The sequence below is a fragment of the Opisthocomus hoazin genome, chromosome 24 (assembly GCF_030867145.1).
Source record: "Opisthocomus hoazin isolate bOpiHoa1 chromosome 24, bOpiHoa1.hap1, whole genome shotgun sequence".
In the NCBI taxonomy this organism is placed as follows: Eukaryota; Metazoa; Chordata; class Aves; order Opisthocomiformes; family Opisthocomidae; genus Opisthocomus; species Opisthocomus hoazin.
In genome coordinates, this window is record NC_134437.1 from 8,205,255 (window position 1) to 8,228,667 (window position 23,413).

Genomic DNA, 23,413 nt, shown 5'->3' on the forward strand with positions numbered 1-23,413 from the left:
GCGGCCCTGGCTCGGCTGCTGGTTCCTTCAGCTGGACGCAGATCTGACGAGCGCGGAGGTTCAAGGCGATTTTTGGGTCCGGGAGGGCCATCCTGGGAGGCGAGAGCCAGATTGCGGGCTCGGAGCCGGGCTTCAAAGCCCGGGAGCCGGGTTAGAGCTCGCTGCTCAGAGCCGCATCCGTCTCTGCTTTTCATCTCGGCTTGGCGCAGCCGGTCCCGCTCCTGCTGCTCGCTGCCTTCGGTTTAATTTTGCTCAAATGACTTTTTTCGAAGCACGCCTGACACCTTCTGGGAAGGCAGAGAGTCTCTCCAGAAATATTTCTCTCCGCCCTGCGTGAAAACTGGCTGCCTGGAGCCGCTTTCGCCTTCCCAAAGCCCTGGCCACGTCCTTTTTATTTGTTTCTTGGCCTTTTCCATACGCATCTACACCCCCAAACCTGGGGAACGCTTTTCTCAGGGGCTTCCTGGCTCCAGGGAAGAGCTGGCTCATCCCTTAGGAACAATATTTCTCGTGCTCTGGACAAAGAGCCATCGGTTCAGGCAGCCCGGCCCCGTGGGGACTCTGAGCCGCAATCTGAGCTCCGCGGAGGCGAGGGGTTCGCGTGGCCCCGCAGGATAACCCCGGCGATGGGTCGGGTCGCTGAGGACGCGCCGCGATCGCCCGCGACTGACCCGGTCTCTGTCTCGCTCTGTGCCCAGATCTGAAAGGCGTGGTCTCGGCCAAGAACGACATCCGCGTGGAGATCGTCCACAAGGAGCCGGCCTCGGGCAGGGAGGCGGAGGAGCACCCAACCATCAAGCAGCTGATGGTAAGGATCCACTTCTCCCTGTAAGCAATTACTCTGGGTAAGTGTTTGATGGTAACGAGCCCAGGCTTGAGGCGAAGATGCTCTTCCAAAAACCACAGAATCCCAGCATGGTGGGGGTTGGAAGGGACCTCTGTGGGTCACCCAGCCCAACCCCCTGCCCAAGCAGGGTCACCCACAGCAGGCTGCACAGCACCGCATCCAGGTGGGGCTGGAATATCTCCAGAGAAGGAGACTCCACAGCCTCCCTGGGCAGCCTGGGCCAGGGCTCCGTCACCCTCAGAGGGAAGAAGTTCTTCCTCCTGTTCAGCTGGAACTTCCTGTGCCTCAGTTTGTGCCCGTTGCCCCTTGTCCTGTCGCTGGGCACCACTGGAAAGAGTCTGGCCCTGTCCTCCTGACACCCACCCTGCAGATATTTAGAGGCATTTCTAAGGTCCCCTCTCAGCCTTCTCTTCTCCAGACTGAACAAGCCCAGCTCCCTCAGCCTCTCCTCGTAGGAGAGATGCTCCAGTCCCCTCCTCATCCTTGTCGCCCTCCGCTGGACTCTCTCCAGTAGCTCCTCATCTTTCTTGAACTGGGGAGCCCAGCACTGGACACAGCACTGCAGATGGGGCCTCACCAGGGCAGAGCAGAGGGGGAGGAGAACCTCCCTCGTCCTGCTGGCCACACTCTTCTTGATGCACCCCAGGATCCCATTGGCCTTCTTGGCACCCAGGGCACGCTGCTGGCTCATGGTCACCCTGTCGTCCCCCACCACTCCCAGTCCCTCTCCCCAGAGCTGCTCTCCAGCAGCTCCCCCCCAGCCTGTACTGGTGCCTGGGGTCGTTCCTCCCCAGGGGCAGGACCCTTGCTCTTGAGATCCGCGTTCTCCCACTCAGGCTGATGGCTGAGCTCCCAGGAGTTCCACCTTCTGCCCGCAGACTGTCCTCGCAGCCCGGCTGCGGTGGTGTTGCCGCCGTTCTCCGCGCCTCAGCCCCCGTTTTCCTTTGCTTTCGCGTGCCGGTGTCGTGTCGTGGGTGAGAAATAGAAGGCAAATTAAGGCGAGCGGCCGTAAAAGAGCCGACAGGGAGGGGAGAAAGGATTGAGGAGCGTGGGGTGGGCAGAACATTCCAGTAAGGATGCTGGCGGGATGGAAACGGTGCAGGAAAAAAATGGCATTTATTTGAGAGCTGGGAAAAAAGATGCCTTGTGGGGAGAGGTTTCTGGAGCTCACGTGTTTTAGCTGATCAGCTAGAGGTGGTTTGGTTACGGACCGATACAAAGAGGCTGCTTAAGTGCAGGTAAAGGCGAGCATTTTCGGATAGAAGAAGCCAAGAGCGCAGCAGCCTGGCCGCTGGAGAGGGAGACGGCGATTTTCCCCGTCTCCCGGGCAAATCCAGGCGCTTTTCCTGAAGATAACGGCAGCTGGAAGTAACGTCGTCGGATCTCCGCCGTTGGAGAGGTGGGAAGGGCTGGTCCGCGGGCTCTGAACCTGATGCTGGGCCAGTTTGGCTCCGCTTGGAACAGAGAAGACACCAAAGCCCCCTCCCCTGCCTGGACCGGAGCCTCCCCATCCTCGCCCGCCCTCGGCAAGAGCATTCCCAGCAAATCCTTCCCCATCTCTTCTCTCCATGGAGTCCCCTTGGAGCCCCGCTCTCCCTCATCCCCCTCCTCACCGTTTCCAACAGCGGGCGTGAGCGTCCTCCTCCGGCTTCGGATGCCGAACGGATTCCTGTTACCAGGCTCCGAGTTTGTCCAGGAAATGAGGGATGGAGCTAAAAAAGCTCCTCCAGGCTAACGAGCGGTGACGAGACCTCTCGGGCAGGAGCGGAGGGGGGCAATGCACCCTACCCCAAGACTTCCCTGCTCTCCCTTCTCCCCGTGCCGGCGTTATTGCCCCCGCTGCGTCTCCTTTTGCCTTCCCGAAGCTCCCTGCAGCGTTCCCAGCCCGGGCTCAACCTCACCAGCGTCCTTTGAGACGATCTCCTCACCCTCAGCGTTCCCCACACCTTGCCGTTTAATATCAACCGCGAGTCTCATCACCACGCCGGGCGCTGGCGCGGAGAGATCATTAGCGCAGGCGTTAACGAAGAGCAGGCTCGCAGGCAGCTCCCCCCTCCGCTCAACGCCTCGCCGCTTCCTGGCGGCTTTTTGGCTCCCCATCCCGGCCCAAGCTCCTGAGGTCCAGCACGTCCCGACTTGCCCCTGCCGAGCTGCTTTCCTGGGAGAAAATAAATCACGACAGCAGCAGGAGAGGTCCCGCACCGGCACGCCGATTCAGCCGGGCCAGGCCCGTGATTAGGGGCTTGAAGAGCGTCGGCAGCTCCGACGTGGCCTGACCTCCTCCCTTATCGTGGCCGGGTGACTGGGGGGGGCTATTTCCGGCTGATTGGACTCCGTGCCTCAGTTTACCCATCTGTGAAATGGGGCCAATGAGCCTAAAGGAGCCGTTCACGCTGCCAGGAGACAGAACAGAGGCGATCCCAAAGTGACCGGCTGGGAAGAGCGTCCCAAGCCAAGGGGGTCTGGTGTGGCGTCACTGTTTTGGTTCATATTTGGGGCGGAACAGCCAAAACAGCCCATCCCTCAGCCAGGCTGATGGTCTTTTCCTTGCTCGCCTTTCTTTCCTGTCCCCATCCTGAAAGCTCTGCTCTGAGGGACGTTCCCGGTGCGTCCGCAGCCTGCAGATCGACACCGGACACGGTTTGCCACTCAGGAGCTCAGCTCAGATCCCTGTGGAAGAGGAAAAAATCAAAAATTCGGAGCAAGGCTGATTTCTACCCACGGCCCACCTGTCACGACATCGTTTTTCTCTGCTTTTTCTCCCCGAGAAACGCTCCAAGCACCCCACGGCCGGCGGCACGGCCACGCTGGGAAGCACCAGCGACCCCTCAGCTGGCAGAAACTGCCCCACCACGTCAAAAAAAAAAAAAATCACCATTAAATTGTTGGTGCCCTGTGCAGCTCGGGGCTCGGAGCGGAGAGGCTTCCCCTTCTCCCTCGCGCTGGGGTTCACGCGGTCGCCCACATCCCCACCCCGCACGATGCTTTGGGGCATCGCTGGGGCCGGCAGAGCGAAAAAACCCCCCCTCCGCTGCCCTGAATTTAATCCTCGGTGACGCTTGCGTATCCCCTGGTAAATCGATGGCTCTTGTAAACTGGTTTTTTTTTCTTTTCCCTAGGAAAACTCGGGTACTTTTAATTTATTGCATGTAATAGCCATGTCAGAGGCTTTCCGGAGGCGAACAGAGGGTGGAATTCCACAACCACTCACCAATTTTAAAAAGAAGTTGGCCAATAAAAGGGGGTTTGGGGGCCGATTTGGGGCTGCGATCGGGGCGGCTGGGATCCCGGCACCGGGGCGGAGAAATGGGGCCAGAGGCGTGCGATCCGCAGGGGAGATTAAAAAAAAAAAAGGCAGGAAAAACAAAAATAAGATGAAGGCTTTCACGTTCCTTACAGCATCGTGGTGAGGCCAGAACCCAGCTGGGATTTTGAGGCGTTAGTGGCCGGCTCAGGAGGAAGGGATGAAAAGAAGGGGAAAAAAACAACAAAAAAAGAGATTTGGGGGAGGTTGTTTGGTGCGGTAGATTTAAGTAATTCACTTTTTAGGTCTTTTTAGTCCTAAACAGAGGGAAAAAATGATCTGTAATGCCAGGAAGCGCTGCCTGGCACCGCTGCACTCCGGCACCGCCCTGCCGGGGTGTCCCCAGGCATGTCCCTTAATCCCGCTGCCGGGGAGGGGGCCGGGAGGTGGGGACAGCGGGCGCTCGGGGGTGCTGACGCCCGCCTGGCTCCTTTCCTCAGATGGACCGGGGCGAGTTCCAGCAGGATTCGGTGCTGAAGCAGCTCGAGGTGCTGAAGGAGGAGGAGAAGGAGTTCCAGAACCTGAAGGTGAGCCCGTGGCGGGGCGCGTCGCCCGTTTGGCGGCCCGAGACAACGCTCCAACGCCTTGGTTGGGTGCCACCAACCCTTCCTCCCTTTTCCAACCCACCCCTGCAGGACCCCACCAACGGCTACTACAGCGTGAACACCTTCAAGGAGCACCACTCGACGCCCACCATCTCGCTGTCGGGCTGCCCGGCCGACCTGCGCCCGGCCGGCAAGCAGCGGGTGCCCACGGGCATGTCCTTCACCAACATCTACAGCACCTTGAGCGGGCAGAGCCGCCTCTACGACTACAGCCAGCGCTTCGTGCTGGGCATGGGCAGCAGCTCCATCGAGCTGTGCGAGCGTGAGTTCCAGCGCGGCTCGCTGAGCGACAGCAGCTCCTTCCTCGACACCCAGTGCGACAGCAGCGTCAGCAGCAGCGGCAAGCAGGATGGCTACGTCCAGTTCGACAAGGCCAGCAAGGCTTCCGCCTCCTCCTCCCACCATTCCCAATCCTCTTCCCAAAACTCGGACCCCAGCCGGCCCCTCCAGAGGCGGATGCAGACGCACGTTTGAGCCCCCGGGACGGCTCCGGGCCAGGACAACGGCGGCGGTGGGAGGAGGCCGGATCCGTCCCCGGCTCCACGCTAAGCACAACCCCGCCGAGGACGCGCCGAGACCCCCCTCCGTAGGGTTAGGGACCCACCCTCCGTGGGGTTGGGGACCCCCCCTCCGTGGGGTTGGGGACCCCCCGCCCCGACCACGCACCTTCGCGCCTCCCCAGCCGCTCGCCTCCGCTCCCCTCCTTCCCTTCCTTCTTGGTGTTCCGTGTCCATACTTATAGGGTCCGTCTTGGGGGGGGTGGGGGGGGTTTGGGGGGGTCCTGGCGCGTGGGATGGGGTCGGGGACCCCCCCGGGAAGGGCCTCTCCGCGCTGTATCGCAGCGCCGCGGTCAATACAAGAGGTGTTTCTCGTGGCACGCCTGTGCCGGCTCTTGGGGGGGGGGGGGGACATGGTGAGGGGAAGGGTCCCCAACCTCGGGGAAACTGAGGCACGGCAGGTAAGGGAACGGCCCCGGGGAGATGCTGGGTCCCCCCCCCTCAGCCCCTCAGCCCCAGAGCCCCCAGCCCAGCCTCAGCAGCTTTATTGGGTGCCCGACGCCCCCACCCCTTCCAAACCCCCCCCCCTCAACACGCACCCCAGGGCGGGGGGAGAGGCTCGACAATAAATAAGCGTTTAAATTAATTAAATTAAAGCCAGGAGGGTAAAAAGAAAATTAAAAATAAAAGAAAATTTAAAAAAAAAAGTGGAGGGAGGGGGGAATTAAATATTGGGGGGGGGACACACACCAGGGCAGGCGCTGAGTCCCCCAAAGGCTCCTGCTCCCCGGGACCCCTGAAATCAGCCCCTCAGCGGGGCCCTCGTCCGAATACGAGGGAATTAAGGGAAAAAAAAAAAAGCCAGGACAGGCTCCTGCCCCCCCCACACCCCCCAGGCCCGCTGGGAGTGAGGTTCCCCCCCCAAAAAAAAAAATCCCCCCCCCCAAGGTCCTGGGCAGCTCCAGTGCGTCCAGCCCCGCCGGGGGGGCTCAGCCCCGCGGGGCTCCCTGCGCCCCCCAATCCCTGGGAGCCGCGGTCCGGCGCGGCCCCCCCCCCAGCCCCCCGAGTCCTTGGTGGCCTCAGAAGTAGGTGAGGTTCCTGACGAGCCCCAGCTCCAGCATCCGCTTGATGGCCACGGCCTCGTGCGAGACGTTGTGCTCCGACGCCTGCGGGACGGGGAGCAGGGTGTGACATGGCGTGGTTTCCCTCCATCCCCACCACCCCAGGACCTCCACCTCATCCACCCCACCAGCGTGGACCCTCCAACCTTCACCTCAAGCGAGGAGCCCCCCAAAAGGAGAGACAGGACTATGCCCAAGCCCCCCCAGCTCGCACGCAGACACCCAACTCTCCCCCGCGCCCACAGAGACCTTTGGCCACGGGGAGAAGGTGGTGAGGACCACCCCAAGGTGGCCCTCAACGCCCATGGGGGGAAGGGGAGCTGGGGCAAGACGCTTACCGCCATGGACTTGAGCGTGATCTGCTCGTAGTAGTGAATGGTCTGCTTCTTGTCGGCCGAGTCGGGGTAGCCGAAGCCCGCGATGTGCACCAGGTCGCAGAAGTGGAGCGCCAAGGTGATGGCCAACAACCCCGTGGTGGGCTTCTGGAGGAGAAGACGTGCAGAGAGCCGCAGGGGGGGACGTCGTCCCTTGGAGAGGGGGGTGCAGGGCGCCCGGGAACCCCCAACCCCTTACCTGCTTGACCTTCCGTGGTTGCTTCATGGAGAGGTTGAGCAGCTTAGCAGCGGTTACCTCCATGTAGTAAGGGTTGAGGATGCGCACGTGCTCCGGGTTGGCGTCCCAGATCAACGGGGGCTGTTTCCAAAACCCCTTCCGCACCTACAAGAAGATGGAGATGGCCAACAGCACCCCGGTAAGAGAGGCAGGACCCCAAGGGTGGGCCCCGGTCCCCCACCACCGTTACCCTCTTCTTGTCGTTGAGGATGGCCTCCATCCACTGGAAGTCCACGGGCTTGAAGGGCACCAGCACCAGCAAGGTGTCGGGGTTGTTCTCCGCCCTGGGGTCGAAGTGGGCCGACTCGGGGTAGAAGAGGCGCATGGTGGTCTTGGAGCCCACGTCCTGCTCATAGCCGTGGACCGGGGCGTTGTTCAACCTTGGGAGGAGGAGGAGGAGGGTGGGGGGGTCAAGGCCGCACGCAGCCGGCAGCGGGGAGGGCTCAGCGGGGCGCGCCGTTACCTGATCACCACGTCGTAGGTGTCGATGGTCTCCCCCATGGAGCTGTTGCGGAGCCGGTGGCCGTTGCCCACCACCGCGCACCTCCGGCACTTCAGGCTGGGGGAGAAAGAACCCCCCCGTTCTCACCCAGCCCAGCCCTAAACCGAGGTGGGTTTAACCCCCCCCCAGACCCCCGGGCGAGGTCCCCGTTCCACAAAGCGCCCGTCCACCCTGCCTGGGTGGTGGAGGTCCACCTTGTCCAAACCTTGGCCCCACCATGAGCAAACTCCCCCCCTCCCAAGAGGCCAACGATGAGAAAGCCAGAAAAGCCCCCCCAAAACCCCCCCAGCGTTACCTCCGGATGCTCTCGGGCAGGGAGTAGTGGGTGATGGACAGCAAGCGCAGGAGGACTTCTTCTGCAAAGGAAGGGTGAGGAGAAGGTGAGCGAGGCGGCTCCCGCCCCGAACCCCTCCCCGGGGCTCAGCAAAGCCCGGCCCACCCTAAAAACCCTTTTACAGGGACCACGCGCACCCGGGGCGAGGAGATACGTGCCCCAAAGTCTAAAAAAATCAAGCATAAAAGAAAAAAAAAAAAAAAAAGGCAAGCAGAAACCTTGCTGAGGAGGAGGAAACAATAAAATAGTCCCTCCCCGCCCCCCAAAAAATTAACAGGGGGGCTGAAATGCGTGGGGAGCGGGAGGAGGACGGCCGGACAGACGGCCGGAGCTCACCGCTTCCCTTGGTGCCGTAGGGCAGCTCGTAGAGCGACGGCGTCTTCACCCAGAAATAGTCCTTCAGCTGCAAGAAGAGCGGGTGGTCCCTGGTGTAGCTGCCGGGGAGCGAAGGGCCGGTGAGACCGGGACAGGGGGGGACGGCACGGAGCTGGGGGGGGGGGGTCCTGGCTCCACGTCACCCCCCCCCACCTCACCCCCAACACTCACTTCGCGATCAGCTGCGCCGCTTTCTGCTGCACCTCGCCGAGGGGACACGTCGTCTTGTTTTCTTGGATGGGGAAATAAAAGCTGGAAGGGAAGAGGGGTTCCAGAAATAACGGGCGCCCGCTCCGTCCGCGTCGCCCTCCCGGCGAAGGGGGCTGCGGCACCGCGGCGCTGGGACTCAAGCCGTGCCGGCGGCGCCGGCGATATTTCCAGATCTCAGCTCAGCTCCGCTTCGGGTGTTTATTTGCCGGGCTTGCAGCCTGGCATCGGAAGAGGTCTCTCTCGCCCTGCTCACGGACCTCACGCTCTCCGAGTTCCCCAGCGCCGGGATTGGGAAGAGAGCCGGCTTCTCCCATCCTCCCAGGCTCGGGAAAAATAGACATCGGCGTTTTCCAACGTTCCAACATCCCCCCCTCCTCGCCAGAGCCCTGGGGACGCGGCGAGACGATGCTCCGGCATCCCGGAGGAGCCTTTTAAGCATTAAGAAAAGCCACTCACAGCTGTATGTACCTGTCTTCCCGGTAGATCGAGTACCAAACCATCACCAGGAACAGCGCCAGCACCCCGAGGATCTTCCCTCCTGCGCGCCCGGAGAGCGGGGGGGAAAGAAAGACACCGTCAAGCCGGTCCCCGGGGCTCGGGTGATCGGAGGTCGGGGAGCTGCGGGCCCCTGGGGACATCCCGGGGGACCCAGGATGGCAGAGATGTCGCTGGCGACGCGGCGGGGACCTGGCTGGAGGGGAGCAGCACCGAGATAAAGCCTGGGATGGGTTTGTTCTGGGTCCAAAAGCCACCGTGCCAACTCCTCTGGCCCAATATTACTTCAAAGGCTGCACAAACACAGCTGTCTTTTATGGGTGCCTCCACCCTCCTTTAAAACTGCAAGGTCAATGACACCAAATTCATCCTCCCCACCATGACCTTGCCCGTGATGCCCCTGTCCTCCGTCACCCAGCTTGAGCCACGGCAGAGCGGCTTCCTACCCCCACCCAGAGCCAAATTCCCAAACCATAAAACTTCCAGGACACACACAGAATGGTTGGGGTTGGAAGGGACCTCTGTGGGTCATCTAGTCCAACCCCTCTCATCCCTGCTTGGGAAGGGGGAGACGGGACCCCGCCGCGGGACTCACGGGACTTGTTGATCATTTTTCTCAGCAGCAGAGGCGTCAGGCGAGGGCCGGAGCTCTCATCGCGGCTGCTGCCGGTCACCTGGAGCGGGAAAAAGAGGGAAAGGCAGCGGATGAGGTCAAATCCCAGCGGAGCCACCCCGAAAATCCCATCCGAGGGCCACCCCGCTCGCCCCACCCGCACCTGCGGGCATCCCCAAGGGATTTATCCCCATCCAAATTCACGTTTCGCTGCCCCGCAGACGCCGAAGGTTTGATTTACGCAGAGTTCGCGGGAGCCAGGCAAGCGGTTCCCGCATCGCCTCGGCCGTACGGGTCAAAACGCCGAAATTCCAGAGGAAAAAGAATGAATTCAAGAAGGGGAAAAAAAAAAAAAATATAGAGAAATATATAGAGCCCTCGGTGGGGTTTCAGCCACAAAACCCCGAAGCGCCCCAAATCGACGCCCACGGCGATGAGATTTTAAGCCCGGCTCAAGCATCCGGCACGAAGCCAAACGCTCCACCGCCGCGGGGGGATTTATTTTATTCCTTCCTCCGAAACCTCTCGCTCCTGGAATCCGGCAGCGAAGAGCCGCGGTCGGAGCCGCCCCGCGACCAGCTCAGCCTCATCCCGCGAGGAAAATTCACTTACCGGGTGGGAGAAGGTTTGGGGTAGGCAGTGGGGTTTTTGCTCCCCAAGGATTAATCTGACTCCAAGCCCGGCTCAGCGTCGGGCTCGGCTTCGGCACGCCGCGACCGAGCTGCTCCCCGCTCTCCGGACTGGCCACGTCTCGGAGGAGGAAGAGGAGGAGGAGGAAGGCGAGGTGGTGTTAAGCGCCCAGCCAAGAGGAAAGGCGCACGCCTGGGCTGGGCGATGAAGATCCTGGTCTCCGGGGATTAGTCACCTTGCCCGGGGGGTGGGCACCCATCGCAGCACCCTGCCTAACGAAGCACCACTAACGAACCCGGCGCGCGACGGGCCCATGGCCTCGCCCAGTCAAGAATGGGTCAAGAGCAGCAGCTTTTGGGGAAAAAAAAAAAACATATCTAGTGAGGAAGAGGAGAAACGGGACCGAAGACGGTCCCACGAGAGCTGGGCTCTTCCCTCCCTCACCACCAGCTCCTGAAATTAAAAGGGCAGGAAGGGCAATTAATTAGAAAGGGAATTAAGGATAATTAAACCCTGCTGCGGAGCGAAGAAAACCGTGTCCGGCTGACAGCAAAGCAGAGGGACGGTGCCGGGCGAAGCTCCTGCGTCCCCCCGAGCCGCTGCTCCTCGCTAAAAGACTGCGACCAGACCCCCAGACCCCAGGAAAGGGAAGCAAAAATCCTCCCCTTCCCCGATCCGCACCCTGGCTCGCGGCCCTGCGTCGGTATTCCCGGGGTCAGGAAGGAGAGGGAGGATTAAACCCACTGCTGGCGTCTTCCAGGGTGGGAGCGAGCAGCGACGAGGAGCTGCGGAGTCTCAGCCCTTTATATGTTGCATTTGCTTGGAAAATAAAATAATAATAATGTTGTTTGGGTTTTTTTTTCCCCCCCCCCTAGCAAAACTGGCCATAAAAGTCCCCGAGGGCAAACCCCCGGGGTGCTGCCGGGCATCAGCACCCCAGCTCAGCACCAAATTCACCCCCCGGCTCTCACCTTCGGGGCCGGATCACCCAGCCGAGCTTCCCACCCAGCGCCTTCGGCCGCCGGGGAAAATCCGCTTTCACCCCCGCTGTTTGCTTTTACGCGCCAGCTATTTTTTGTTTTTTTAATTCTAATTTTTTTTTTTCCTGCATGACCTTTTCCCGGGCTTGTGCATACAAGCCAGGCCCGATGTGAAACTTCTCTAAGACAAACAGAGCTAATAACCCCCCCCTCCCGAGGAAAAGGGACGCTGCTCGGGGAACGCGGAGCGACACGGAGCGCGCCCAGGCCAAGGCAGAGGTGCTGCTGGCCGGGGTTCAAGCTCCCCCAAACCTTGGCCTCCCAGACCCACAGCCCAAACCGGAGCGGCTGCGGAAAGGAGGAAGGTCTGAAAGCCCCGAGCCGGCTCCGACGTGGAGCTGGTGGAGGGAGCGATGCTGAAGGGTCCCGCAGCATCCCCCGGTCCCACAGCATCCGCAGAATTCCTGGTCCCACAGCATGCCCATCCCACTGCAGCATCCTCAGACCCCGCGGAATCCCCAGTCCCACAGCATCCCTGTCCCATCGTGGCATCCCTGGTCCCGCAGCATCCTCAGACGCCGCAGAATTCCCCACCACAGCATCCTCAGACCCTGAAACATTCCTGGTCCCACAGCATCTCCGTCCCACGGGAGCATCCCCTGCTCCCGCAGCATCAGCAAACCCAGCAGAATTCCCCATCCCACAGCATCCCCTGGTCCCACAGCATCCCCAGACCCCACAGAATTCCCAGTCCCAACAGCATCCCCAGTCCCACAGCATCCGCAGAATTCCCAGTCCCAACAGCATCCCCGTCCCACCATGTATCCCTGGTCCTGCAGCATCCTCAGACCCCGCAGAATTCCCAGTCCTACCATGGCATCCCTCATCCCACAGCATCCCTGTCCCACCGTGGCATCCCTGGTCCCGCAGCAACCACTGACTTCACAGAATTCCCAGTCCCACAGCATCCCCATCCCACCACGTATCCCTGGTCCCACAGCATCCTCAGACCCTGCAGAATCCCTGGTCCCACAGCATCCATAGAATTCCCAGTGCCACAGCATCCCCAGTCCCACAGCATCCGCACAATTCCCGGTCTCACAGCATTCCCATCCCACCATGGCATCCCTGGTCCCACAGCATCCTCAGACCCCGCAGAATTCCTGGTCCCACAGCATCCCCTGGTCCCACCACAGCATCCACAGAATTCCCAGTCCCACTGTGGCATCCCTGGTGCCACAGCATCTGCGGACCCCGCAGAATTTCCAGTCCCAGAGTTTCCCTGGTCCCACAGCACCTGCAGAATTCCTGGTCCCACAGCATCCCTATCCCACCATGTATCCCTGGTCCCACAGCATCCTCAGACCCCGCAGAATTCCTGGTCCCACAGAACACCCTGGTCCCACCACAGCATCCACAGAATTCCCAGTCCCACTGTGGCATCCCTGGTCCCACAGCATCTGCAGACCCCGCAGAATTCCCAGTGCCACAGCATCCCCATCCCACCACATATCCCTGGTCCCACAGCATCCTCAGACCTCACAGAATTCCCAGTCCCAACAGCATCCCCAGTCCCACAGCATCCACAGAATTCCTGGTCCCACAGCATCCCCATCCCACCATGTATCCCTGGTCCTGCAGCATCCTCAGACCCCGCAGAATCCCCAGTCCCACAGCATCTGCAGACCCAGCAGAATTTCCAGTCCCAGAGCTGCCCTGGTCCCACAGCACCTGCAGAATTCCAAGTCCCACAGCATCCCTGTCCCACTGTGGCATCCCTGGTCCCACAGCATCTGCAGACCCCGCAGAATTCCCAGTGCCACAGCATCCCCAGTCCCACAGCATCCGCAGAATTCCTGGTCCCACAGCATCCCCATCCCACCATGTATCCCCAGTCCCACAGCAGCCTCAGACCCTGCAGAATTCCCGGTCCCACAGCATCCCCTGGTCCCACCACAGCATCCACAGAATTCCCACTCCCACTGTGGCATCCTTGGTCCCACTGTGGCATCCACAGACCCCACAGAATTTCCAGTCCCAACAGTATCCCTGGTCCCACAGCATCCCCGTCCCCCCATGTATCCCTGGTCCTGCAGTATCCTCAGACCCCACAGAATTCCTAGTCCCACCGTGGCATCCCTGGTCCCACTGTGGCATCCACAGACCCCGCAGAACTTCCAGTCTTGGATGCCGGAGCAAGGCGGCTCTGAAGCACCCCGGGGCCGGATATTATCGCTGCGTAAATGACTTTAAAGCCCCGCCGCCGCCCCGGCTCCCCCGGGACGCTTCCCTCGGAGCCGGAGCAGGGTTTCACCGGGAAAAGCCCCTGGGAGATGCCAGCAGTGGGTGACCTGGGAGGAGCCCGTCCCGGCGCCTCCATCCATCCCCATCTCCCCCCACGGCCTCGACAGCTCCGGCATCTCCGGATTCGAGTCGCGTCAAGCCAGGCAGGCGGCAGCCGAGTTGCTCCCACCTCTCGTTTGGGCCAAAATAAAAATGGATTTAAAGCCATGGAGCAAGGGGGGGGGGGGAGAAAAAAAGATGTGGGGTGGTTATAAATCCCCCCCATCGTACCCCAGCGTGGGCGGACGGCGATCCCAGCCACCCGCTGCCATCCCGGCCAAGCGTCCGCAGCAAACGCCCTTGGTGCTTCTCCGTTTCCATGGTAACCCAGGAATGCGGAGCAGAGCTCCATTTGGGGGGGGGGGGACGCCCGAGGAAGGGGAGCATCGGCAACCCCTAGGGATGCGCACCCGGCAGCGGGGAGCACCGACCCCGTCCGCCGCAGCCGGATCCTCGCGGGGACGGATCCAGGCAGGGCCGACCCCCCAGGAAGCCGTTCACCGCGCCGGGATCTTCCAAGTCTCCATCCCACGGCTTTTCCCCACGCGGTAGGGCTGGGATTGCCGGAGAGCCTGGCAGGTGCCCGCTTACCCCCCACGTCGGCTCGGCCGCGGCTGCCTCGGCAAAGCCACCGCGTGCCGGAGCCCGAACGCAACCCCGGGAGAGGATCCGGCCAACTGCGGGTGCTCCCCGGGCTTGGCAGAGCATCAGAGGCACCCAAACCCTCAGCCCGGCACCCGGGGTTGGATTTTCCCCCCCCTCCCCGAACCAGGGTGTGGATCCGAGGGCCGCGGCGCCGCGAAATCCAACCCCGTTCGGCAGCGGGCATCGCCGAGCCGGGTATCCGCGTTTATCCCATTTTTTATCCCATTTTTTATCCCATTTTAAGAGCCCTGCAAAGCCACTTTGAAGGAATCTTCAGAGCTTCTTCACGGGAGAGGCACCCCACACCCCCAGAGGAGCTGCCGGGCTCCTTCTTCGGCTAGATTAATGTATGATTATTTATTATTATCTAGGTTTAATCGCTCTTTTCCTATTTTTAAAATAAATAAATAAAACAAAGAGCCTTTCTCGCCGGCTGTGGCTCGCTCCGACCCGGAGGTTACGGCCCAGGAGAGCTGGGGGGGGGACAACCCCGCGCCGACTCGCCGGCATCTCCATCCTTCCGTCAAAAAACGAAGCCGTGGAGATGCTCCAGGCCATCTCCGACCCGAACACGAGCAGCGCCCAGCTCTCCGGGGAAAAAGAGCTGGGAAATTATAGGACCTCGAGCCCCGGGGATGAGTTATCCCATGGGCAGTGACCATCCTGGGTGGTTTTTGATACGAGGGTGTCCCCCTTTTTGGGGGGGGGGCTCGGAAAGCGCCTGCCCGGCCGCCGTCACAAGGCTCCAAGAGCCACCTTAACCCGCCTGGCCGCAGCAGCTCCGCGGTTTCCCCACCGTTTCCTCCACGCCTGCTGTTTTCGGCGCCGGCGAAGGGGCCGGTTTTGGGGCAGCGTAACCCCCCCCCTTCCCCCCAAGTTACCCCACCCTTGCACTCGAGCCCTCCAGGGTGAACCAGGCGGATTTCAGGACCCGGTTTAGCAGGCAGGGTGGGGTTGACGGTTGGACTTGATGATCTTAGAGGTCCTTTCCAACCTTAACCATCCCGTGATTTACCCCGCCATGCCCCTACACCAGCACACGCCGCATCCTTCCCCGGAGAGGGGGGGAAATCTCCGGAATATCTTCAGAAAATCTCCAGAAAAATCACCCACCCCCCATCACTTCGCACCCCCAGCACGACCCCGACGCTCCATTAACCCCATCGGCCACGCCGGGAGGAGGATGCTCGCCCCGGGGAGACCTTGCCCGGCATTCCCGGCAGCGGGAGAGCCCGAAGCCGGACCCCACCGGGGCAGCGAGACGCTGGGAGGGGGGTGGCTACTTACGGTCCGTCCTCTCGGTCCAAGCAGAGCAGGCAGGAGCTCGGCAGGAGCTACGAGGCCATCCTCTCTTCCCCTGGAAAAAGGGAAAGCATCTTCAGGGCCACGGCAGCGGGCGAGGGACGCTTCACCCAGCGGCCATCTGCCTTCGGAGGGGCCCAGGGGGTCCCTGCAGCCCCCACCCAGCACCCACGGGGGCCAGGAGCAGGACCCCGGCTCGCCGCGGCGCGGAGGATGTCTGCCTCTCCGCAGAGCCACCCACCTCCGCCGGCAGCACCCCGGGGACTGCTTTTAAGGAGGAGCCCAGGCCTCGCCGCAGGCTTCCCCGACGCCTCGCGGCCTTTCCCACCAAAATCCCCTTCCAGCGCTCGCTCGGATTTTTAGGAAGCGGGTGATGCCCTTTCCTGGGGGGGGGGGGGGGGCTGGGAAAACCCCCATCCCAGGGGGATGCAGCTCTCTGGCCGTCCCACAGGGATGATGCTCCCTCACCCCACATCTCCAGCAGCTTTTTCCCCCCCAAAAACCATTCCAAATTACGCGCCCTCACCCAGCACCACGCCATCCTCATGGTTTGGGGAAGGAAAAATCCCTGCCAAGGAGCTGCCACGCTCAAGCACCCTCCTGCCGCAACACCTCTCGAAGAAAAGCCTCTCTCTCTGGGCAAGGACAGCTGCTCTGCATCCAGATTAATTACCCTGGCTAACGAGCAGCAGGGTGGGGTGCAGGGGGCAAAGGAGCCAGGCAGGTGAAGCCCGCCCAGCTGGGAGCCAGCTTTGCTCTTTGCCCCCATGCTGGTGTGATGTTGGGAGTCCCACCACTTATTTATTTCCACAAAATTAATAAAAAAACAGGCGAGGAGCTCAATCTCAGCCCAATTTGGTGCAAAGAAGCAGAAGGGCAGCCTGGGCAGGACCAGCAAGGCTCTCCCCGCAGCCGATGCTCGAGCCCAGGCAGAGAAGATGCTTCCGAGGGGGAAACTCTGCAGGGTGGGAGGTTTCCTCACCTCTCTCCGTCTTCTCCAGCCGGGAAAAGCAACTGGGAGAGGCGCTGGCAGCCACCAAGCCAGCCCAAACCTCCCCCAAGGCACGTTTTGCTCTCGACGCCCCGTTAAGTTTTAACGAAGAGGGTCTGTCCCCGCACGAGGGGCAGGGGAGGAAATCGCCCAGCACCCCCGGGACGGCTTCTCCTCCCTTGGAGGCCGGGTGCTTCTCCTCCCAGGACGAGGCATGGCCCCATCTTCCCCCTCCAGCCTCCCTCTCTCTTAAACCGCGTTTTTCCAGCTGGTCTTTCCAGCTCGACTGGCAGAGCCGGGAGCTGAATCGCTGCCGGTCTCCCCGGGATTGTTTTCCAGCTTCCCAAGCGGTTCCCAGCCTGAAATCCGGGAAAAACCCATCGCCGCTCGGGCCGATGGCCGCCGTCTCCACCGCTCGCCGCGGGCAGCTCGACCCGTCTGGCAGCTGATCCCGCCAGGAAATGAGCGTCCCGCATCCCGGAGCCCTCGAAAAACCAAAAAAAGACCCTAAACGAGCTGAATTCTGCTCCTTTCCCTTCCTCAGGCTCCCAGCTACGCCGCCTGCCTCAGTTTCCCCTCCCGCTGGCTGCATTTAAATAACGATTTCCAAATTTTTTGCGGGGGGATGAAGACGCCTTGTGCTCTTCCCACCTTCCTCAGCATCTCCCCTCCGGCACGGCGTCGGGCGGAAGAGAACGAAAACCCCCGCGGCCGCATCCCTTCCCCCGTTAAAGATTAAAGCCAGGCAGGATCAGTCCGTTGAGGGGGCTCAGCCCCGGCGCAGGAGCATCCCCGGGATCTGCGGAGGGCAGGGACGAGCCGCCGTATCCCTCCCGTCCATCATCTTCCTCCCCAGGGGGGCTGTTATAAAAAAGAGGGAGATGGAGGTGGCGTTTCTCCTCCTGCCACCAGCCAGACCTGAAGCGGAGCGTCCGGCCGTCGGCGCTCCATCGCCGGAGCCGGTCTCCCCCGGTTAAAATTCTCCCCCAAGGGGGGAAGAGAGTAAAAACGGGGCTGGGAGGGGAATAATATCCAGGTGAGCTCATCTCCCTCCAGGAGAAAACGTCTCTACTTGGCACGAGCGAGGTGTTTCCAAGCCCGGCACATCCCTCACGTCACCCCGATCGCTATCGCCCCGGCACCCGGCAGGTATTTAGCGGGAGATCATCCGGCCACTTCCCGAAGCCGGAGGTGTCATTCCGGCGTGGGATGCCATTTTTTTCGGCGGAGGTTTCCCTGCCGATCCTCACCCCACAGCGTCCCGGCGGAGAGCACGGGAGGGACCCCCACCAGCACAAACCCCCAATCGAGTTTGCTAATTAAATTCATGATCCATTAAATTATTATATCAAAAATCATTTCATAAACCTATTTCTAGTCAATCCCTGAGAATGGGAAGAAAAGCAAAGCAAAGCTGCCCGGCCAAGCCGGATTATCCACCGACCTAAAAATAAACGGCCGCTATTTACGGATGAGCCTCCCGTGATCAAGCCTCCCCCCGAAAAAAACATAAAAAAGAAGAAACAAGCACGAGAAATCGCCGCTGTTTCCAAACTGGGGCGTTTAGCGTCACCCACCAGACCAAAAAAAGCCTATTTTGGGGGTTTTTTTTCTTAGCAAAACTTCTCAGAAAAGAGCATCCCCAGGCTTAAAGCCGCCGATTTACAGACGCTCCGCGTGTATTTAGGCGAGGCGGGCAAATAAATAATTAAGACATCAAATACGCGTTTGCATAAGACAGATCATCTGTCAATTTAACTTGTAAATGAAGCTGGAATGAAGCAGCAGCTTCGTTAACGAGGCAGCGAAGGGGCCTGGGAAGCCCCAGCTCCGCCGCAGACGCCGAAGGGCCGTAAGGATGCTGAAGGTGAATTTGCCGTCACCCCACCATGAAAAAATAAAAAATAAAGGCAGAGGAAAAAGAGCCCGGGGTAATATTTTGAGGACGAATCGCGTGGTTTTTGTTGCATAAACGGCGTGCTTGGAGAGCCAGGCTCTTGGCCACCCTCGGCTCCTGACACCTTGGTCCCCACTCCCATTTTTCTCCGTGTCCTGGCGCTCTCCTCCACCCCCAACCCCGGCGGGTCCGGATTCATCCCGGTGCCATAAAATCCCACCCCACGAACCCCACGGCCGCGGCGCTGCTGGGGTTTTAATATCCAGTATTTTATCGCCCGCCGCGGGGCCGCTCGGCCGGCAGCGCGCACACGGCGCCGGCAAAGCCCCGGAGCGGCGGGTTCGCGGCGTTAAAGCAGCCTCAACTCTTGCTCAGCGCTTTCCTGCCTCAGTTTCCCCCCCGTTTTGGGGCTCGGGGAAGCTCTGTCCGCTCAGCAGCGGCAGGCGGGGGACGTGGGAGGGACCCTGAGCCCCAAACTCCATAAATATTTCTTTTTTTAAAAGGAAATTTAAAAACCACCCGCTGGAGATGTCGCAAGCGGCTCGAAACCAGATCCAGCCACGGGGCTCCAGCTTGTGCAAGGCCACGGGGCAAGTCGCAACCTCTCGCCGCCGGCATCGCGCTCCGCTTCGAAAACAAATCGCGGCTGGGCTGGCTCAGCCCCGCCGGATATCGGGATGCCGAATCCGTCCGGGAAAACTTTGGCGGCGAGCTGGGGGAGACATTTTGCGCAGGGGAGAGAGCCGAAGCAGGAACGGCATCTGGAAGCGATCGGAGGCGAGGAGAGCCTCTCCCAGGCGCAGCAGGGAATTCCAACGGCGTGAGCTCAGGTTCAAGCCTCCCTCGCAGACCCGGGATTAAAGGGAAAAACCCCAAACTCCAGCTTATAGATATTTATAAACCTGCAAATAAGGAAGGGAAGGACGCCAGCTCCCCGCTCGGTCCTACCTGGACGCGGCTTGGCGATACGGGTCGATCCCGCGTCGCGATAAAAAGCGAGCCCCGAAGAAGAGGAGCAGCGCCTCCGCAGATTTGTTGATATCATTTCGCAGGCGTGGTGTCGGGAGGAGAGTCCTCCTCCGGCGCCGCGTTCGGTTTACGACGGCCTCGCTTTGCTTCGTGACGACGATCCCCTGGGGACCGCTGCATCCCACCTCCGAGCATCCCTCGCCGCCACGGGCTGCATCCCACCGTGGTCCTGGCACGGCAGCAGCTCACCGAGCCCAGGAGCATCCCGGCATCCTCGGGAAGAGCCGAGGGACGATGCCATCCTAGCTCAGACGGAGCAATCCTCCGCAAGGGACCAAGCCCCAGGGCCCCTCCAGCCATCCCTGAGCCGGCGGGAGAGGGACCGGCAGCGCAGGAGCACCCATGGGTGGTCAAACCCCCGCAGACCACGCTGGGACGGTGACCCCAGCCACGCCAGCGCGTAAATATGCGCCTTAAAACCAACCCTACCCAACCTCACGTCAACACCCGCATCGATATTCTATCAACAACTTGCCCATAATTAATATTAAACCACTTCCACGGCACTGCGCGTGCTCAAGAAGCCCCAGGCACCCCGGCAAACCCGCACCCCATCTCTCTTCGTGCCAAGTTATCCCAGGGAAGGATCTGGGGGGGGAAAAGATGTGCAGGATCCGGCCCCACCACGCACCCAATGCCCCGAAGCCAGACCCCGAGCCCACCTTCCCGCCGGCTCGCCGGCCGCCATCCCGCGCCAAGCCGCGACGCGACGGAGCCGGAGCAGCCGGGAGCAGCGTCCGACGGCGAGGCGGGCACCGCGGCTCGGCGGCCTCCGGCAGACGGCGAAGCACATCCTGGAGAGGAGGCGCAGCCCGTGCCAGCCCAAAACCACGCCGAGCATCTGCCAGGCCGGAGGAAAAGCGGGGTGGAGGGCGGGTCCTTCTCCCGTTTCGCCGGTCCCCGCCGGCCAAATCCCTTTTCTCCTTCCTCCGAGGAAACTTTCCAGCCCAACCCTGGTCACACGCGAGGCGTCAGCAGCTGGAAACGCAAGAGAGTAGCAAGAACTGGGCTTCTTTTCTTTCCTTTTTCCCCCTCTTTTCCCAAGAAGACGCCGGATTTTCCTAGAAAAAGCTCAACCAACACGAGGATCGCGGCCAGAGGTCGGAGAAGCCGGCGAGAGGAAGGCGAGGGGGGGGAAGGTTCAAAAGAAACACCGAAAACAGAGAACCAGAAGTTGCGACGAGCGGCGCGGGAGCGTGAAATCATTTCCTCTCCTCGCTGCAGAACCAAAACCGCTCCTCGCCAAGCGTCCCCGACGGCCGCGTACCCGGGTCGCCGGGGGGACCTCCTCTGCCGGAGGAGGAGGACGACCGCATCCCCACTCCCGCTACGCCCGGAGAAAACAACGGAAAAGGAGAGAAAATATTAAAAATAATAATAATAATAAATAAATAAAACACATCATTCTGTCGAAAAAGCGTTAAGGAAGAGAACAAGGCTCCCAGCCCGGAGCAGCTCTGAAATACTCAGGTCCAAAGTAACAGAACCACGACCTTACATGGGAGAGCGCAGAAAGGATCCGGGGGATTTAGGGATAACGATAAATAATTAATTAGATTCCATCATTTGAATCGCCGCCGGCCGAAGCCCCCTGAGAACGGGCGCGTGGAGGGCTCCCTCTCGGCGCCGCGGCCTGGCACCCACCTCCGCCATCGGTTGCCGGCACGGGGACGACACAAGCGATCAAAACCCGGGCTCAGGGACGTCAGGATGGTTGCTCCAGAGCTTACAACGGACCTCGGTCGATGTTTTGGCTCCCCGGGTGGGTTTTTGCTCCACGGAGGGGTCAGGAGGACGCTCCGGTCACCATCCCGGCTCTGGAAGAGGTGGACATCTCTCCATGGTGGACATCCCTTCAAACCAGCATCGACAGCCAGTTCCTCCTCTTCTCTTTACACCCTGAGAGCCCTTAGCCCGTATCCTGGTGGGATTCGCCGCGGTGCCGTGGTCATCGCTGCTAAATCACGGCCCGGAGCCGGAGGAGCAAGCAGCCCTCTAACGAAGCCGATAATTAAGCGCAGGGGTTCGGGAGAGCCCGGCAAAGGGCACCGATCCCGTCCTATAGCTTAGGACGACGTCAGGAGTTCGTTACAGCTCGGGTGGGTCGTTAGGAGCCAGGGTGGGAAGAGACCTGACGCCCAGCGCCGGAGCCGGAGGCGGCATCTCCCAGGACGAGTCCCCCCATCCGAGTCCTCCGCTCGAGATCCCGGCGCGCTTCCAACCTCCCTCGTCGACCCGGGGTTCTGTCCGTCCCGCGTCGCTCAGCCCCGCCGCTCGCTCCGGAAAGCCGCAGCCCGGTGATCCCTCGGCCCCGCCGCCGGATTCTTCGCCTCCCGGAGCGGCCGGAGAAGACGGGATAAAACTCAGCAGGGTTTTCCCAAAAGCTCCGGCGCGAGGCTTTAATTCGCTCGTTCTGGCTACGGGATGGGGAGCGGAGTCGCCGGACATCGGGACCACGCCGGCATTGCTCCGTTAACCCGGTGGGGAGAAGACCATCCCATGGTGGATCTCCAAGCAGAGGAGCACAAAAAAGTCCCCGGAGGAAGATTTTCCCTTTGTTCTCCGCTCCCGGGAATAATAAAAACCCTGTTGGCTCCAGAGATCAACAAGGGTGGGGGAAAAAGTCCGGCTGGTCTGGGAGCAAGCACCCTCATCTCCCCATCCCGTGGGAGCGGAGCGCTCCGGGCGTGCGCCGTGGGATGGGACGGGATTTATCCCGCAGCAAGGACTCCCGCATCCCGCTCCCAGCTGCTCCGTCCACGCCGGCATCGCTCCCTCCTTACCCCTTCGGGATCACCAGGCTAGCGGAGCGCGTCCGTCAGCCGGTCAGGGGATGCTCGGGGATGGGGAAAAAGAAAACAAAAATAAAACCAAAAAAGCTCGGACTAATTAAATAACTCATCCTCAGCCCACGCCGCGGCGAGAGCGATACCACCCGGAGCCGTACGCGGAGCACGTCCTCCCCTCCCCGGGGCCTCCGGGAGGATTTTCCCCTTCCCGACGTTTTCCGATCGCACCTACCCGTGGAACCGAGCCCCCCGCATGCTACGGGGAGACGCCGGGAGCTCTGCGGCCGGGGGTCTCGGGGTGGGCTCGCCTTCCTCCGGGCTGGCGGCGGGCACGAGCGATGCCGAGGGCCGGATTTCGTTCCGCCGGCGAGACGCTGGGGTTTGTCGTTTCGCCGGCGATCGGGCGGCAGCAGCCGGAAGGGCATCGCCAAGAGCGGGGGGCTTGCCTCTCGCCGCTGCCCCCGCGGCTCCTCGCTCATTAGCCGCAGGCGCTAATTAACTACATCGGTTAAGAAATAATAATTTGTTATTATTTATAATTATTTATGTTATTTATAATTTGACCCTGCTTCGGCAGGGGGGTTGGACTGGGTGACCCACAGAGGTCCCTTCCAACCTCGACCATGCTGTGATTCTGTGATAATAATTTACATAATAATAATTTACATAATAATAATTTACATAATAATAATTTAAATAATAATAATAATCATCATCATCATCTGAAATATAGAAATAAAGCCGCTTTCCAGCGCGTCGCGCTCGCCGATGGCGCGGGATGCGGGTCCAAGCCTGGGTTAACTGGGGAATGGGGGGGGGGGTGTTGTGTGTCCCCCCATCCTCCCAGTTTGCCCCCCCTCTCCCAGTTTGCCCCCCCCCCCCACTTTGCCCCCTCCACCCTCCCAGTTTGCCCCCCCCCCCCAGGCAGAGCTGTCTGTTCTGCCGGACTCCCCACCCAAAAAGCTACCAAGAGGGGGGGGGGGTGTTGCTCGCCCCCCCTCCGCTTTTTGCTTTCTTGCGGGGGGGATGGGAGCGGCCACGGGGGAGGGGGGGGATCCCCCCCTACGCTGCGGACTCACCATGGGGCCGGTGCGGGGTGCGGGGTGCGGGGTGCGGGAGGCGGCCCCGGGAGGGGCGGGCGGGGGGCGGGCACGCCTGCGCACACCGCCGGGGTGGGAGGCGGGGAAAGGGGGGGGGCGACCCGGTCCCCCATCCCCCGGCGGTGGAGAGGGGGGGGACGCACCTCCCAGACCCCCCCCCTCCACGCCCAGCGGACCCCCGGAAAATCACAG

The 23,413-nt window shown here is 61.2% G+C and overlaps 2 protein-coding genes across 7 annotated transcripts in view; one reads left to right on the top strand and one right to left on the bottom strand.

The window, feature by feature from the left end:
- KIRREL3 (kirre like nephrin family adhesion molecule 3) overlaps positions 1-5,509 on the top strand; it is a 339,574-nt gene extending 334,065 nt beyond the window's left edge. For all 3 annotated transcript variants that reach the window (XM_075442622.1, XM_075442623.1, XM_075442625.1), the window contains 3 exons: positions 699-808; positions 4,592-4,678; positions 4,787-5,509. In XM_075442622.1, the coding sequence (XP_075298737.1) occupies positions 699-808; positions 4,592-4,678; positions 4,787-5,230 (641 nt within the window). In that variant the 3' untranslated portion in view covers positions 5,231-5,509. The remainder of the gene's footprint in view (positions 1-698; positions 809-4,591; positions 4,679-4,786) is intronic.
- A 698-nt stretch (positions 5,510-6,207) lies between these two features.
- ST3GAL4 (ST3 beta-galactoside alpha-2,3-sialyltransferase 4) lies at positions 6,208-23,259 on the bottom strand. 4 transcript variants are annotated; one of them, XM_075442629.1, is made up of 13 exons: positions 23,201-23,259; positions 22,354-22,620; positions 15,401-15,470; positions 9,498-9,576; positions 8,876-8,945; positions 8,369-8,449; positions 8,159-8,256; positions 7,784-7,844; positions 7,450-7,545; positions 7,177-7,366; positions 6,948-7,091; positions 6,713-6,856; positions 6,208-6,419 (listed from the first exon to the last, which is right to left on the bottom strand). In XM_075442629.1, the coding sequence occupies exons 2-13, from the start codon at positions 22,374-22,376 to the stop codon at positions 6,333-6,335; spliced, it is 1,143 nt and encodes a 380-aa protein (XP_075298744.1). In that variant the 5' UTR covers positions 22,377-22,620; positions 23,201-23,259; the 3' UTR covers positions 6,208-6,332. The 4 variants fall into 4 exon arrangements, with proteins under 4 accessions (XP_075298744.1, XP_075298743.1, XP_075298746.1 ...); XM_075442628.1 differs by having other exon boundaries at positions 8,864-8,945; XM_075442631.1 differs by lacking the exons at positions 22,354-22,620; positions 23,201-23,259 and adding an exon at positions 19,252-19,515 and having other exon boundaries at positions 8,864-8,945.
- Between the last annotated feature and the right edge of the window lie 154 nt (positions 23,260-23,413).